At 35.4% G+C, this 19,237-nt stretch overlaps 1 protein-coding gene across 1 annotated transcript in view; it reads right to left on the reverse strand.

Annotated features, from left to right (window-relative positions):
• LOC137644960 (uncharacterized) overlaps positions 1 to 18,718 on the reverse strand; it is a 90,182-nt gene extending 71,464 nt beyond the window's left edge. The window contains exon 1 of the mRNA XM_068377833.1: positions 18,125 to 18,718. Coding sequence (XP_068233934.1) covers positions 18,149 to 18,577 — 429 coding nt within the window. The 5' untranslated portion in view covers positions 18,578 to 18,718 and the 3' untranslated portion in view covers positions 18,125 to 18,148. The remainder of the gene's footprint in view (positions 1 to 18,124) is intronic.
• Positions 18,719 to 19,237: the final 519 nt, after the last annotated feature.

Below are 19,237 nucleotides of genomic sequence, written 5' to 3' on the forward strand. Positions count from 1 at the left end.
GGATGCTACTATGTAATAAAAGCTAAATTTGGACTAACATTAGTTTACAAAGCTGCAGAGCATTACATCACAGGTTTAGTGTAACGATTTACACTAAAGATTCCCAAACTTGCTACCACCTTTACCATAAAGACATCTAGGACCTAACACTATCTTCCCTCCCGTATAGATCCGGTACTTCGTATCAGGTCTACGGAAAATTAAAAATAACTAATCTAAAACGGCAAGGAAACGCATGTATTCCACATATAATACTTATCTTGTAATACAAAATTTACTTAGCAATATAAAATTTACATTTCATTTGTTGGCTTTATGGATTTGGGTCATATAGTCTGAACCTGGGATTGTGGAGTCTATTCAGTGATAGGTGCAACTGGAGGAAAACCCGGCAGTTGCACTAATGGCTAACAAAATATAGAACAAAAATAGAAAGAAAAGAAGCTGGAATTGTGGTAAAGTGTACTCTTCCTGGGGCCTTATGAGGTGTCATCTCATTTGTAGGACAATTGTCCTAATAGATTTATTATCGCTAATTTAAAATGCACAAAGTTCTGACTTTCATCCCTGACTTCAAACCATAAGATTTTTTTTTTTTTTTTTTTGTATAACTACGGTCATCCTATTCTGTGTGAAGCCAAGAATTGATTAGAATTATAGAAAAAAAAAATCCTATTATCTGAGGTTACCTTCCTCCCCAAGTCTCTCTCGGATCTTTTTTGCACCAACCGTGTTTTTTCTTCTCCCAAGTTACTGGCTTCCGTTGTCCCACATTCTTTTAACCCCTCAGTCCTGTCAGGTTTGACACTTCTGGCTGCACAAAGCTCCAATCTTTTTCTTGACTTTTTTCATTCTTACTATCTCGGTTGAAGAACATTGCGGAGTTAATGGCGTAGCAATTGAAACAACCCATTATCTGTACAAAAATACTCGTCTTCCTTAATAAGTAAACAAAAGCCGAAGGCTTTTTTTAACACGACACGAAAGCTTAGTAATACCTATGACAAGACAACTATCTGTTTCCGCTTTAGTTCTTTCACTTCTGTCTTCACCTGTCTCGTAATCACGGTATAATTTTCTTTTAAAGAGGAAGGCGAGTTGTTCAATTCACTCTTCTCTTATCAAGATAGTTTTCTTAATTTGAGAGATTAAGCGAGCGTTTCCTTCTTGTATTCATCTAACGTAATTATTTGTAATGTAAGACTGGCTTCCCATCTGTTGGAAGCATTAACCACAAAATTTTAAAGTGCTTCTTAAATTATTTGTTTTTAGTCTCCATGTCATTGTCGCTGAATTCTTTAACTTTTGCGATAACAGTTAAAACCGCCATGACTTTAATCACCACAGCAAGTTCTTTTTGCGTTAAAGAGTGCGAAAATAATTTGATACTGATGAGTAATACAAGTTTGTTTTAACATGAATAGATTTAATGATTCATTTGAACTTGGGCCACATAAATGTTCAGGAAACCTTCCCTTATTCCATTCTGACAAATCAAATTTGCAATAACAATTCCAACATGTATGAAAGTTTAATTCTACTTGCAATTCTTGCATTGTCAAAATCTGGAAAAGTTTTTATCAGAGTGAAGTCTACGTGTTAGCTGTCACTCACTCGTCTTGTCCATGCTCTAAATCATTCGAACCTAAAACTGAATCTATTGAATGGTGAATAGACTGGAAGTACAACTGTGCTAAATAATGTCCCAAGGTTATGGAAGCGTAGTAAAATAAGGGTGAAAATCAAATATAAAAAAGAAGAAAAACACATTGATAAGAGGTTTAACGACAGGAAGAGTATGATACTGCGTAAAAAAAAGAAAAAAAAAAAAAAAAAAAGGGCGTTCGGATGCCATAAAACAAGGTTTCATGAATCTCTTAACGACCTGGAAGCTAATCGGAGTTCCTACAATCCGACGATGGTGGTCACCGTATTGATTTTGGGCCAGTGGGAACCCTTAGCTAATTGCGTTTCTTTCCTTGTTATACAACTTAAATTAAAGGCATGCATGTCATCTAAGAAGCCTATAAGTTAGCATAACGCGCAAATACTCCCCTGGTTACTGGGTATATAAGTCTTGTAGCGTCACCTTATGTTCATCATTAAAACGGTCATTGGTGACCTTGGGAAAAAAAACCTAAATACTTGATGAGCTTATATAAACTAAAAAAAAAGTTAAGTATTGTATCAATCACCCCAAAAGTACCATGTATAAACGATTGTAGACTATTATATCTGTATTCAGGGTTTTTTCGATTCTAAACCATAGGTTCTTATTAACGAATGAACAATAGCCATTCTGTGAAGACTTGATTCCCTTGGATTTGATTTGCTTAATTATGGGTCTCAGATCTAAGGAGCCGAGACGCTAATTCCTCTCCAAGCCTCGGGGTTGCAAGGCTGCGTAGGCTACCTTCTTGTAAGAGTCCTTGGAGAAAATGCAAGACATGATGCTGGCAATATTCTTTTATAAACTGAAGCTGGACTTCTGCGACTGATTCAACTTATATCTCAATGTCAACTTTTGCCTTTTTTCAACTGTATTTATATCTCTTAACAATTACCTTTGTGTGTGTGTGTTTGTTTTATCATGTACGGTTCATACTTCGGCATCAATGACGCTAGAAGCAACGACGCTAGGTAACCTCAAACCGATAAATGAATCTCGTCTGTCATTAAAAATGACAACTCGACATTTTCTTCCCGTCTGGTTTACGGCCAGCAACCGCTACCTTCAACTTTAACAGTCACGGAAACATTTTGATACACAAGGAAAGAACCGAATTGCCCTGGAATCAAGAGCAATGCAGCAATTCACCTCAAATAAGGAGACGATGGCTTTTGTCATTTCCTGTTTGATTGTTTGCTGATTAAACTCTTTCTCTTTTATGCACGTGTAACTAGATACGTGCGTCATGGACTTAGCAGAACAGAACATTAGGTCATAAAACTGAAAGTTTTATGGATTGCAACTAATCAGATATCGAGCCATAACGTCCTTAGAGAGAGAGAGAGAGAGAGAGAGAGAGAGAGAGAGAGAGAGAGAGAGAGAGAGAGAGAGAGAGAGAGAGAGTATATTGGGTTGCGTTGAAAAAAAAACACTAAACCCATTAGGTAGAAAAAAAATACTTTTCAGCTTTGACGAAATAAGAGACAAAAACTGTCTTGTAGAATTTTTTCGAGAGAGAAATTAGAAAGGCGGGGGTGTAATTTCATGCTCTTTTCTCCTGGCTGGAAATTAGAGGATGACAGGCTTGTCATTTTCTACATTACAGTACTATGACATGAATGGCTAAAGCTTAGGCTACAAAGAGGTGTGATCAGAACGGTACAGCCAACCGATTCTGAGTTTCCATTGACGAGTTTGCTAAATTTAGTTTAATGTCTTTTCATGACTCCAGATGACGTTGGTACCAATTCACTGGTGGCAGGCTGGGATCGAACAACGGTCCTTACGATTGCAAGCCCAGCACTTGAACGTTGGGATGTTCTTAGTGGTATAACCAGCTGTGTCTAACGCCATAGAAGTTGTGCCATGGTCTTCCACAGTCTTGAGGGTGACTTTTAATGAACAATATCCCTTTTAAAAAGCTTAGTGGTTTAAAGGTCGCTCATGAATAGCAGAGGCAAGGGACAGTGACATTGCCTTATCGAGCAGGACAATGCCCTAGACACTGACCATACGTACATATGATCAGCGCCCAAGGCCCCTCTCCACCCACGCTAGGACCAAGGAGGGCCAGGAAATGGTTGCTGAGGACTCAGCATATAGACGTATAGGCTCCCCTAAATCGCCATCCTTAGCTCACAAGGATGCTGAGGTTGAAGCGATCAAAGAAACTAACGAGCTTGAGCGGGACTCTAACCCCAGTCTGCCGTAAACCAATTGTGGACGTTACCACATCGGCCACCACAATATTCCCTATTTTTCCAAATGATTTAACAGATAAGACTTCAGAGGACAGAAGCTGATTGGTGGATCATCGAGAATGTTTCGGACATTTGTTCAGATATTTTGTTGATATACCTGCTAATGTAAATATACGCATGGTTATCGTTAAATTTACAGTTCTCATTTCCAATTGATTTGATCTATCCTTCCATGGTGAAATTCAAATGAACCCCTTTATCTATTATAGTAAAGTAAAATGAGTGTGCTTTAATGTAATATATGAGACCCTTTGATAAATGATCCTATATTTTGTGACAAGTTTCCAAAAGACTAGATTTTCCTATCAAAGAAACTTATTTCTGGGAATAATTCTTCGGCCTAGTTCATCATTCCATGTTTAGACGCCGGTATGACTGTTGACTGCGTGGTTGGGCTTTCTATCCTTCGTTAGAGGAATTTCGGACGTGAATGCTTTTAAATTCACTATTGGATTTTAGCAAGATCGTGGATATTAGCATATAAGAATAAGGTGTGATGAGTGACTATCCTCACACAGTCTATATTTCATAAAAAACCCATGTATATATGCATCATATAGAGAGAAACGAAGTAACATGAACATGAGAATTGACAACTACCTCGGATCACTCAAGCCTAACCAAACTTGGGCTCCACACATCCAAGCTGGCTGTTCCCTCCCTTCTTCCAGTGTATTTTTCCCATAGAATAAAAAAAAATTCTTACGGAGCCTTTCACTCAAGTTATCAACATTTTACAGCACTTTATGAGAAAACCTGTTTAGATAAATAGACGTCCTGGTATATGATACCTATTCCACAGGGTTAATTTGCAGCATATTACAACATTTCAATTAGTTTCTCTCATTACCAATAAGACCCTTAAATACTTATATAAGCACAATGAAACTAGATACGTTCTTCGTGACAGTTACCTTACGTATAAGTCGCATTTATGTTCACATAAAGGAGTTTTATTTAGAATTCATTACATCTATAGTAGTAGTAGTAGGTTAGCCAAAGCACCAGCCGCCCATTGAGATACTACCCTAGGGTGTTATTCGGTACTTTGGCTAGATAGTATATTACTACATTAGATCCCTCTCTGGGCACGGCTCATTTTTCCTTTGCCTACACATACAGGGAATCATCTGGTTTATTCTTTACATATTCTCTCATTTTCTTGTACACCTGCCAACGCTGATAGAACTGAAAAAATCTTTACTTAAGGGGGTTAACTACTGTACTGTAATTGTTTAGTTGCTACTTTCCAATTGGTAAGGGAAGAAAGAATCTTTTTAGCTATGGTAAGCAATTGTTCTTGGAGATGGGCACTCCAAAGTTAAACTCTTGTTCTTTAGTCTTTGAGTCTTGGGCAGTGCCATAGCCGATGTACCATGGTCTTCCACTGTCTTGGGTTAAAGTTCTCTTGCATGTGGCTACACTCAATAATAATAATAATAATAATAATAATAATAATAATAATAATAATAATAATAATAATAACATAAGCTTTAACAGCGGATTGAATCCAGACTTTTTGCCATTTTCGATAACCATTAGTTCAGCACAACCTTCAGTAACCTTGGTGTCGTCGAAGAATACGTTCGAGGTGTATTTCATCACCAGAATTTTTTTGTGAATCATTTAAAACTATGATCTTTTCAACGATCCAGACCCACACTGTTGCTCCCCATGGTGATATTGTGGATCCTTATAGCATTTACAGTCTTTATCAGCGACAGGATTATTGGACATAAAATTAACAAAGGATGAACATACTACTTTCGATGCAGTTAATGACTCCTTCAAAAGGAAAATAAAAACTATGCTAGCCGTAATGCAGATCTGGCATGTTTTTTTTTTTTTTTTTTTTTTTTTTTTTTTTTTTTTTTTTTACAATATTTAAAAACACATCTTCCAAAACTTCCAGAAAACACGGCATAGTTCGTAAGATATCTAATATTTACACCTTTAATGGTATCAGGGCCATTTACCTTGGAACTTTCAATCTTGGTTTAAAATTTTTTTCCAAGGATTTTTATCAATAATAAAAAAAAGTTATCGAAATACTGGTGATCTTTTCTCAAAAAGGTTTATAAATCAGACTATTGTTGGAAGACTTCGGAGCTCATTAGAAATCCAACGCAGGAACCTTCAAGGCATTTTCATCAAGATCTATTGTATGCTGCTCTGCACATCACCATCTTTTGGAGGGCTCATCTTCTCTGCTTTATGCAATTTCTCTTTTAATTTCTCTTATAATTGAACAACTGAACAGCTTTATTGGTTGTATTATTGATGTCAACGAAGACAAGTTTAAAAATGTTGTAATACTGTTTTAAAACATATTGCATCATTGGTTTATTTTTTTCTGAGGGGTTTAAATGATAAGTATATAACAGTCTTATTTAATGGAAGATTGCTTCACAATTTAAATCTCATGTTATACCTTATAAATATTCATAAAGCTTGTACATCAATAACTATATATATATATATATATATATATATATATATATATATATATATATATATATATATATATATATATATATTTTAATAAGCCAAAAATACCCTTTAATATCGAATTCGCTCTGCCACGGAATCTAAGACTCATAGAGAAAATCCTTTAGTGATATATATTCTGCATATATATATATATATATATATATATATATATATATATATATATATATATATATATATAGATATATATATATATATATATATATATATATATATATATATACATTTATATATATATATATGCATATATATACATATATATGCATATATATATATATATATATATATATATATATATATATATATATATATATATATATATATAAACACACATATATATGCATATATAAATATATGTTCTTTTATCCATACAGTACTGAAATAAATATACATGCATATATAATGTGTGTGTATGAGTGTGTGTGTTTTCTGTGTGTTTGATTATACATAATGCAAATGTTTTAAGAAGTACGGACTTGAGCATTATTTCATCGTTCTAATGTGTTCTAATGTATATGAGATATATATATATATATATATATATATATATATATATATATATATATAAATATATATATATATATATATATAATATGAATTATAAATATATATGTATATATATGATATATATATATATATATATATATATATATATATATATATATATATATAATCATATACTTTAAAACACATTTATACATACATCTAGACGGATAGATAGATAGTCACACACACACACACACATATATATATATATATATATATATATATATATATATATATATATATATATATATATATATATATATATATATATACACGTGAGGTAAAAAGGGCAGCTGACCTGAGGTGGGGTCAGGGATTGGGTCATTCATATGAAGAGAATAAGAAGAAGTTTTGGAAAGAAGTGAAGAGAGTAAGGAAGGCTGGCTCAAGAATTGAAGAGACAGTGAAAGATGGAAATGGGAGGTTGCTAAAAGGAGAGGAGGCAAGGAAAAGATGGGCGAAATATTTTGAAAGTTTACTGAATGTTGAGGATAATAGGGAGGCATATATAATTGCTGTTGCAGGTGTTGAGGTGCCAGTGATGGGAGATGAGAATGAGAGAGAGATTACAATAGATGAAGTGAGGAGAGCACTAGATGAAACGAGAGTAGGAAAAGCGTCTGGTATGGATGGTGTGAGAGCTGAGATGTTGAAGGAAGCGGGTGTGACTGTACTTGAATGGTTGGTGAGATTGTTTAATATGTGTTTTGTGTTGTCAATGGTACCAGTAGATTGGGTTTGTGCATGTATTGTACCACTATATAAGAGTAAGGGAGATGTGCATGAGTGTTGTAATTCAAGAGGTATTAGTTTGTTAAGCGTAGTTGGAAAAGTGTATGGTAGAGTAATGCTTAATAGGATCAAGGATAAAACAGCGAATGCAATCTTAGAAATACAGGGTGGTTTTAGAAGAGGTAGGGGTTGTATGAATTAGATTTTTGCAGTAAGGCAGATATGCGAGAAATATTTAGCAAAAGGTAAGGAGGCGTATGTTGCGTTTATGGATCTGGAGAAAGCATATGATAGAGTTGATAGGGAAGCAATGTGGAATGTGATGAGGTTATATGGAGTTGGTGGAAAGTTGTTGCAAGCAGTGAAAAGTTTTCTACAAAGGTAGTAAAGCATGTGTTAGGATAGGAAATGAAGTGAGTGATTGGTTTCCGGTGAGAGTGGGGCTGAGACAGGGATGTGTGATGTCACCGTGGTTGTTTAACTTGTATGTTGATGGAGTGGTGAGAGAGATGAATGCTCGAGTGCGTGGACGAAGATTAAAACTGGTAGACGAGAATGACCATGAATGGTAGGTAAATCAGTTGTTTGCGGATGATACTGTACTGGTTGCAGACACAGAAGAGAAGCTTGGCCGTTTAGTGACAGAATTTGGAAGAGGGTGTGAGAGAAGGAAGTTGAGAGTTAATGTGGGTAAGAGTAAGGTTATGAGATGTACGAGAAGGGAAGGTGGTGCAAGGTTGAATGTCATGTTGAATGGAGCATTACTTGAGGAAGTGGATCAGTTTAAGTACTTGGGGTCTGTTGTTGCAGCAAATGGTGGAGTGGAAGCAGATGTACGTCAGAGAGTGAATGAAGGTTGCAAAGTGTTGGGGGCAGTTAAGGGAGTAGTAAAAAATAGAGGGTTGGGCATGAATGTAAAAAGAGTTCTATATGAGAAAGTGATTGTACCAACAGTGATGTATGGATCGGAGTTGTGGGGAACGAAAGTGACGGAGAGACAGAAATTGAATGTGTTTGAGATGAAGGGTGTAAGGAGTATGGCTGGTGTATCTCGAGTAGATAGGGTTAGGAACGAAGTGGTGAGGGAGAGAACGGGTGTAAGAAATGAGTTAGTAGCTAGAGTGGATATGAATGTGTTGAGGTGGTTTGGCCATGTTGAGAGAATGGAAAATGGCTGTCTGCTAAAGAAGGTGATGAATGCAAGAGTTGATGGGAGAAGTACAAGAGGAAGGCCAAGGTTTGGGTGGATGGATGGAGTGAAGAAAGCTCTGGGTGATAGGAGGATAGATGTGAGAGAGGCAAGACAGCGTGCTAGAAATAGGAATGAATGGCGAGCAATTGTGACGCAGTTCCGGTAGGCCCTCCTGCTGCCTCCAATGCCTTAGATGACCGCGGAGGTAGCAGCAGTAGGGGATTCAGCATTATGAAGCTTCATCTGTGGTGGATAATGTGGGAGGGTGGGCTGTGGCACCCTAGCAGCACCAGCTGAACTCGGTTGAGTCCCTTGTTAGGCTGGAGGAACGTAGAGAGTAGAGGTCCCCTTTTTGTTTTGTTTCATTTGTTGATGTCTGCTACCCCCCAAAATTGGGGGAAGTGCCTTGGTATATGTATGTATGTATGTATGTATGTATGTATATATATATATATATATATATATATATATATATATATATATATATATATATATATATGTATATATATATATATATCATGCCAGTAGCTCTAACTCTATATACATATATATATATATATATATATATATATATATATATATATACAGTATATATATATATATATATATATATATATATATATATATATATATATATACAGTATATATATATATATATATATATATATATATATATAGATATATATATATATATATATATATATATATATATATATATATATATACAGTATATATATATATATATATATATATATATATATATATATATATATATATATATACAGTATATATATATATATATATATATATATATATATATATATATATATATATATATATATATATATATATATATATATAGATATATATATATATATATATATATATATATATATATATATATATATATAGATATATATATATATATATATATATATAGAGAGAGAGAGAGAGAGAGAGAGAGAGAGAGAGAGAGAGAGAGAGAGAGAGAGAGAGAGAACTACTGGCATGACTCCAAACCTGGGTTTAAATCACTTGTACCTAATGTTTATTCAGATGTGTATTCCAATTTTCTTTTTGCACTCAGTCACACTAGAAACGTGACAAGAATATTTCAATATCAAGAGTAAATCTTGTATGACTTGGAAAATTAACATAGAGATACCATACATGTTTCAGTCATGTGCACAGTGCTTCTCTGTCTCTTTTCGAGCATATTTATCTCGCATTAGGTCCATGAAGCTTCCCAAAATCAAAACGCTTCTCGAGGGTAGAAATTCAGAAAAAAAAATATATTATTTGTTTCCTTTGATATCCATTTGTGATACAGTTGACTCGAATATCAAGAACTAAGAAGGACGTGACGTAATGGAACTAAAATATTCTATTCTAGTTATTTAAACAATTAAACAACCTATTAAAAGATTTTTTATCATTAGGGGTGTCCCCCTTTACCAAAATCTGGAAAATAACAAGTCCTTGCTTGGAAGGATTCTCTCCCAAACAGCTGGAAATGTTTCAATAAATCACTTACTTCATTTTACTGGAGCCAATAATAATAATTTGCGTTTCTATCGTAAGCCCATTTAATTTCCCTTTTCAACATGGTTCTACATGGCGTTTAGGCATTTCATAAAAAGAATTTGACTATCAAGTGGGCAAGCTGTAAACATCAAAAAGTTTCTGAACGCTTAACGGAATCTATATAATTTTCTATCGGAAAAACCAATTATCTGCAATAGACGATATTTTAGCACACATTTAACCGTTTAGTCACACAACATCCCCAGACGGACTTGGATCAGAAAACGTTCGTTGGTGACCAACTCCATGTCCTTCGGGTGCAGATGACTAGAAAATCCCAACTTTCTCCGACACCTCCTTTACAAACCATGGCGATGGATAACATATCATCGACAGAATGTGAATAGCAGTAGAATGGTTCTCTTCAGTAAGAGTTTCATGCTGGCGTCATGCAGGGAATAATGATCCATTGCACTGTATATTAAAGTAAAGACAATGATTATTGAAATGCCTCTATATAACCTCTTCCTTATTGCTTTGTTTATTCTTTGTCTAAGAGGTAATAAAGGAAGGGGCAGATAACGGGTTCTGGGAAAAATGAAAGGATAAAGAACACAAAGAACGATGGAATGACTAAGTTATTTATAGATAAATGGATTTATACATAAACTGAAGAAATTAAATTATTGCAAAATATAAATAGGTCCTTTATCAGTTCTGATTTGAGTAATTGCGATAAGGGAAATGAATCCAATCAATCTACGCATCAAAACTTTCCACCTGACGCTGCTACGAAAATCTCTCTATCAAAACCTAATTCCAATATCCTCTAATCTATCCGAAGTTAATAATCCAGAGTTCGCCTAAAAACAGGAGTGTGTACTTGAAATGAATGGCGAAAGCTGAGATAACGCCAAGCGAAGTCAAAATTATAGCGCATAAAGTTCCGTAGAAGGCTCGTAAAAGCAAATTTCGCTCGTAAACGCCAATTTCGTGATTTCCAGTCTGATAAGCCATAGGGGAAATTTATCGTATAATCGTGAAATGGCCGCTTTCACCGAGATATATGTTTTTCAGTGTGAAGATAATGAGAATAAAGAAGTTTTAAGTATCCCTGAAAGGAATTAAATGACCAGGTAGGGGACAAGAAACAAAGAACAAATGAACCGTAAAAAACCTATTGCCTATAAAATCAATACTCAAGGGAAAAGCATCTATATACTAAAATGAGGAAACTTCTGAAACTAAGACAGAAAGAGGAAATAAGATAAAGCAGAACAGGATGAAAAGAATGAGGAGAAGGAAGAACAGGAAGAAACAGCAGTGAAATGGTGATGGATGTCAGCAGGATGAAATCAAGTTCCCCTAACAGCTTTTCGGAACGCCATTCGGCCCCTTCTATGTCAAACATTAGTTTGCAATCGAGGTAAATGGTTCCGGATTTGCTGCCTCTGGCCTTTTCTCTTTTTCATAAGTAGTGTACGCGACCAGTCAATAATGACTGCTATATATTTAGCATACGTACACACACAGATTTAATAGTTCCCACCCCTACATCTTTCCTAACTACAACACTGCAGTTTCGGATATTTGTGGGAGATTGTGGTTTCAAAGTGTACCTGTCGGGGTACCACCTCTCACCAGGGTATGGCTATTCTTCTTCCACATACCCGAGGGACGGGGAGAGACCGATTAGTCATATGTTTGGTAATGCCACGCAAAAGTACAGGAAAGATTTATACATACATACATACATACATACATACATATATATATATATATATATATATATATATATATATATATATATATATATATATATATATATATATATAGCCAGACACTTGCTCTTCATTATGCAAGGGAGATTACCTCTACTTTGAGTCGTTATCATCAATTATAGGATAATGAGAATGATGTTCAGGTATTCTTAATACAAAACTATGATGATAATGATGCTGAAAATAATATCTATCGTATTTCAATTATTGATGCGTGGACGTAATAAAAAAAATAAAGATGAAATGCAGAAATGAAAAATAATATATCTAGAATAGAGAAAAGGAAGTTTCAGGTGCAACGGGAAGGCGAAGGAAATGAAGACTGAAATAATTTGCAGTTTCCAATGACAAAGGAAATGGAAAAATACAGAGCTTCATTTATTATGAAACTGGGTTTACGGGGCAAAAGGAAACATAGATCGTAAGCATTAAATCATTCATAGACTTCGATGTGTAAAAGTCAGTCAAGTCAGTCAGTCAGTCAGTAAGCCTGTCTCTAAATAATGAATATAAAATAAAATCTTAGAAACTTTCAATATAGATTCATACTGCAAGTTGAAACCGTCATATTGTATTATATTGGATGTCATATATTTGTTTGTAACAAATCAGTCAAAAGCTTTAATTATAATATCCATTTTTCCTTACAAGCCCATCATCGTGACTTAATTTTTCTATCATTTATATTTTACGCAATCTTCACTATTTTCCTTTGTGTATAATATTTCTTATAGAAGCCTGATTCAATTTATTATCAGTGCTTTCTATGATAATATAAATTATATACCACAACGTACCGTTGGGGACTGCATGATATTTTTCCACACACTGCCTGTATTTTCTTTCTGTTATGAGGAATTTACCTCAGCCAAAGATTTCCCATTTATCATTGACATGTAAATGCTAAGGTAATATTGAGGTTTGGAAACTAACTCAGTATGTTCGAGTGCTGAGGAGTATATACTGGAGGGTCATTAACACCATGTGTTAGGAAATATTGTAGAAATGGCTGATGAGCATCTTTTTCTAGAGGTTAATGCCTATTACCTATATCAGTTTACTTAACCTGAGGGTTGTACATATCATGGTAGGATTCCCTGTTCTTTGAGTGGCATGCAAACCTTTTCTCTCGAGGTCCATTGTTATCAGCTTGGAATCATGAGATATCACGGTGTAGAAATCGTCAAATAGCCTGGCCATGAGATTTTCAGGTAAGGTGACTAGTATTCTTATTGTAAAAAGACATAGGATATTTTTCAAATATATATATTGTATATATATGTATATATATAATATATATATACAATATATATATATATATATATATATTATTATATATATATATATATATATATATATATATATATATATATATATATATATATATATATATACAGAGAGAGAGAGAGAGAGAGAGAGAGAGAGAGAGAGAGAGAGAGAGAGAGAGAGAGAGAGAGAGAGGCCGGGGGGGGGAAATCGATTTATATACTTGAACATAAATTCACTGGCACTGTAAACAAAATGCAGGATAGTCTATAATCTGTCAATAAAAAACAATATTCAAGCATGCTAGACAATAGAAGTAGAACGTAACCGAGATATGATGGACCCGGTAATCCATCGTAAACTATTTACCCAAAGCTTAATGGTCTCCCCAGGCCAAGTGCTTCTAGAAATGAATGTGAATAAGATTGATAGAAGAGACAATAACAAATTTCCTGTGTTCGGAGTTATGAAAATCCCAGGAACAATGACAACAGAACTTCACATTAATCGTATATATGATAAAAATGATAACTTCCATTAACTGGATAACAATTCGAATAAATTATGCACTCCTGCAACCGATAACCGGTAAAGAATCCAGTCTGCGAGGTAATGATATGCAACTCTGACACGGAAGACATGACATTTGCCAATTCCTGCAAATTCATGCAACATTCGGACTGATGGAAAAAAAGAACTGCCATTGTGAAGGAGAAGTGGAGTAATCATTAAAATGGCAATGACCTCATTAGTTGGAACATAAAAAGGCAATGATTTTCCAGCACAATATGCGAGTTCAAACAACACTTTTGCGAGTCTAGAAGTTGGTCTTTAACGTTGCTTTTCCCCCCCTTTTTTGCTGGGGGTGGGATGGGGTTGATTCTACAAAATAGACAAATACAGGAATGCGATATGGTGATATTTTTCATGCAGTTATTATGTATGTATGCATATGACTCTTTCTCAATTACCTTCCCATTATTATACCCATTTCGGTTTCCGTCGCCTTTCATTTCTCCTTTATATATCCTTAAGCCTTTTTATTGAACATCATAGTTTTCTTTTTATTCTATCAAAAAAGTCTCTTAATCCTAATCTAATTTTCGTCTTAAGAGTTATTATTATTATTTTTTCTTTTTTGTCTTCGTTCGTACTAAATGTAACGTTACTTTTTATTGTTATAGTTTGCCTTATAGAAATCAAAAGATTCGTATTTTGAGTCTTAAATAAAACTCTGTATTAAAACTTTCAAAAGTGAAAAGGTAATGAAACCAAAGATAAAAATGAAAAATGAACAAACGAATCCATGTAAAATGAAAAATATGACGTCCGTCATCATGCTAGGATGCAATGCAATCAAACAAGATTCCGTGACTGTAAAATGTTTAACAGCAAATTCTTATCTGAATTTTGTTTCCTTTTATTTTCCACATGTCGGGAAATTTCTTTATGAATATTATGATTGTTGTAGGATCTGTGTGTGTGTGTGTGTGTGTGTGTGTGTGTGTGTGTGTGTGTGTTGTGCTCTTTCCTGCGGTCTGTCTACCTTATGTTATCGTATTACTCATGGAAATTTGAATGCCTGTCTCTGGAAGTCGGGTAACCGCACTGTAGAAGCATAATGAGTCTAGGTGAGTCTAACCCAGCAAGTGCACAAGTTTTGCTGTTTTACTTACATACAAAAAGAAGTCTTCCATTTGTGATATCTATTTCCTTATTTATCGCGAAAGCTTTGATAGAAATGTATTTTTCTTTATCACGATCCACAGTATAACCAAGGTGGAGCAGACCAGAAACATTTGACAAAGAATCATTAGCTAACGAGTCAGAGAAGGACCGACAAAAATTGGGTATGATATCGGGTCAGGACAAAATGGACTTTTTAATGATTCTCTAAGGATTTTCCATATAGGCCTATGGATGACCCCCTTTTTCTTAATACTCTTGTATGAAGTAATATTGTTGTTGCTGGGTTAACATGAAACACAACGGTTGATTTAGGAACTGTTTTGAAGGTAAGCAAATCATATAAACTCACAATAGTGTGTGGTTTTATTCATTTATGGGATTTGGATTTGGATTCGTGTATTTGAACTACATATCCAGGCGCTTTGGTTTGTGAGGCCCTTCAGCATCCAAGTGCAGTTTGGCTATGAAGTTAAAAGTTTGAAGAAGTTGGATAGCAAGAACGAAGAAAGGAAGCAGGGACGAAGATACAGTAGGAGGATATAAAGCAAATGCAGAAAAGGGGGACGAAGAAATGTTGCAAAGACCCTCAAGTAATGCCTTACGGTGCACCATGCGAGGTGTACTGACGCCAGTAGCCCTACGGAGTTTAGGGAATTCGGGCCATACAAGAAACCACATCCTTTCGCACTAGTAAGCACTGGCTTTAAACCTAATTTATAATGTTTTAAAGCATTTTACATTATAATTAATGGTGGATTTCTTCCAATCAGATATTATCATTCTCTAGTAATGAATAACGGAACGGATGGTGATAATGACCGTGGAAAGAATACTATATTACAGGTTACTGAGCGTGAAGATGCTAAGGAAATATATGTTGCAGGTGGTAAATGAATGGTAATGTATTACAGGGTGCTGGAAGTTAATGAACGGTAATGCACTACAGGTGGCAAGTGATAAACGAGTGGTAATGTATCGCAGGTTGCAGGTGGTAAATGACTTGTAATGTATTAGCCTACAGGAAGAATGTGGTAAAAGACTGGTAATGTTTTACAGGCTCCAGGTGGTGGATAACTGGTAATGTATTAAAAGTTGCCAGTGGTAAGTAAGTGGTAATTATTATTATTATTATTATTATTATTATTATTATTATTATTATTATTATTATTATTAACCAAGCTACAACCCTGGTTAGAAAAGAAAGATGCTATAAGTCCTATAAGGGCCCCAACCGGATGTTATAAGTCCTATAAGGGCTCCAACCGGAAAAATAACCCAGTTAGATCATGAAATGAGGTAACAGATAGAATACTACGTCTGAGTGTACCCTCGATCGTGGAAGACCATAGTACAGAGGCTATGGCACTGCCTAAGTCTAAAGACCAATTGTTTAATTTTGGGGTGTCGTCCTCCTAGAAGAGCTGCTTACCATAGCCGAAGATTATCTCCTACCCTTGCGAAGTGGAAAGTAGCCAATGAATAATTACAATGCAGTAGTTAACCCCTTGAGCGACGAAGATATATTTTATTATATTGTTGTCGTCATGTGAATGAGGAAAGGGGAGAATGTGTAAAGAAAACTAGATTATTCGGTGTATGTGTACGCAAAGGATAATTAACAGTAACCAGAGAGGGATCCAAAGAAGTACTATCTGGTCAGTCAAAGGACTCGAACACTCTCTAGCGATAGTATCTCAACAGGTGGCTGGTGTCTTGGATAACCTACTATCTACAGGTTACAGGTGGTAAATGAGAGGTAATGTATTACAGGTTGCGAGTGGTAAAGGAGTTTTTAAGGTTAAAAGTCCGCTCGTGAATGACAGGAGCAAGAGATAGTGACAGTTTCTCCATTAGCAACACAATGCCCTAGAGTCTGACCATATATACATATGATCAGTGCCCTAACTATCAAGTTTGAGATGGAGTCGAGCTCCAGTCCGGCGATCGCCAGACAGGGACGTTCCCAATAGGCCACAACCCTAATGCATTACAGGGTGCGGTTGGTAAACAGGTGATGATGTATTACAGGTTGCAGTTAGCAAATGAGTGGTTATGTATTACAAGTTAAAGTTTGTAAATGAGTGGTAATGCATTACAAGTTAAAGTTTGTAAATGAGTGGTAATGCATTACAAGTTAAAGTTTGTAAATGAGAGGTAATGCATTACAAGTTAAAGTTTGTAAATGAGTGGTAATGCATTACAAGTTAAAGTTTGTAAATGAGTGGAAATGCATTACAAGTTAAAGTTTGTAAATGCTTTACAAGTTAAAGTTTGTAAATGAGTGGTAATGCATTACCGGTTGTGACTTATAAATAAGTTGTCATGTATTACAGGTTGCAGGTTAGAGTGGTAATGTATTACAGGCTGAAGGTTACAGTAGCAAATGAGTGACAACGTATTACAGGTCACCTACGGTACCAAGTGAATGAATACCCAAAATATCTAGAGATTAATTTAGAAATTCGATATCTAAACTTATGATACAATATATCAATATGAGCTGACCCCTGATGTTACCACATTGTGTTAATTACCCTAAACATTGACGTGTTCATACTTAAAGCATTCATGGTTACTAGAACCGATACTTCTGTATTTCTCATCTTCCTTGAGATACTTTTTACTCGTACTGTATGCTGTTTTACATGTTTTATAAATATTCTATTTTAACTTTCAATTACTTCTTATATCGTTTATTTCCTTGTTTCGTTTCCTCACTGGGCTATTTTTTCCTGCTGGAACCCTTAGGCTCATAGCATCTTGCTTTTCAAACTAGGGTTGTAGCTTAGCTAATAATAATAATAATAATAATAATATAAAAACGAATCGTCTATAAACTGCATGCTGCTTTGTGATATCCTCAATATATTGTTAGAAATGATTTTTTAAGTTGAACGGAAAATGTAAAAGGTCGAAACTCAACTGGAAATCAAAAGATAAAAGTTAATGATCTTACCTTCGAAAGATTTTTGGCTTGGTGTTAATTCTCTTGTAGATGAGCATATATTTCCAAAGCTTTTCGAACGCTGGGCGCGATGGCCGCCACGGCACTGGAAAGGGCAGATACGTCGAAGGAGCCTGGTCCATCCAGCGACCTTCTCCCCACTGGAATGAATCCATAGTAGGAGAAGAAGAAGAAGGCCGAGCAGGCTAAGATTATAACATTGGTGACGTTCAGCGTCAACAGCGAAGAGTAACTGGTTGATCTGGCGGCTTCTACAAGCATAACTATAAGATCAGATATGATGCCATCTTGGCCTTCTGCATCTCCAAGGGTATTGGCGTCCCGGCCGGTTTCTTGATCAGATAGTAAAACTGGGTGATTTTCCCATTCTGCGACGGTGTCGTCTTGTGCCCGGACAGAAGCACAGCAGAGCACCAGGAAACAGAAATTAAACAAATCCTTCATGGCTTCTTGATATGGAAGATCCTTCAGTTACTTGTTCAGAAGTACCTGGCGTCAGAAAACCAAGAGAGGCCGTGGATGGGTTCTACACCGCACAACTGTCACGGATAAACTAACACAGACAGTTAACTGACAACACGACCAAATAGCGCTCACAGTTATGTGCAGAGGGAATTGGGGGAAGGGGCGGCGTCCGGATAGAGTAGTAAGAAGTTGTGAAAGGAATCGGGGAGAGAGGGGGTTGTTAGCGCCGGTTAAGGGGCGGAGCCTGAGGGAAAAGAATGAATTTGTGCCGAAGGGAGGTCATGACGCCAGAAGGGGGAGAGAGCTGTTGAGATGCAATTAAAGGGAAGTAAGGTGTAATGAATTATTGTCAACAACAGGTGGTTTATGACGTCATACTAAGCATTTCCTTTACCGGTGTTCTTTCATTTTTTTTTAACATTCTCAGTTATATGCATACATTTATACATACTCTTGCTACTAATCACTTATACGAACGTATGCATGTGATGTAATGACATAGAATAAAAAGCTTTAATGAATTTAAAATGAACTAAGTTAGGGCACTAAAAAATTATTTAGGAAAAAAAGTAATGAAATAATCTAAGGCCGGTAGAATTCACATTATAAGATTATCATTAAGCGCAAGGGTTCGTTTCT

The sequence above is a fragment of the Palaemon carinicauda genome, chromosome 8 (genome assembly GCF_036898095.1).
Source record: "Palaemon carinicauda isolate YSFRI2023 chromosome 8, ASM3689809v2, whole genome shotgun sequence".
Taxonomy (NCBI): domain Eukaryota; kingdom Metazoa; phylum Arthropoda; class Malacostraca; order Decapoda; family Palaemonidae; genus Palaemon; species Palaemon carinicauda.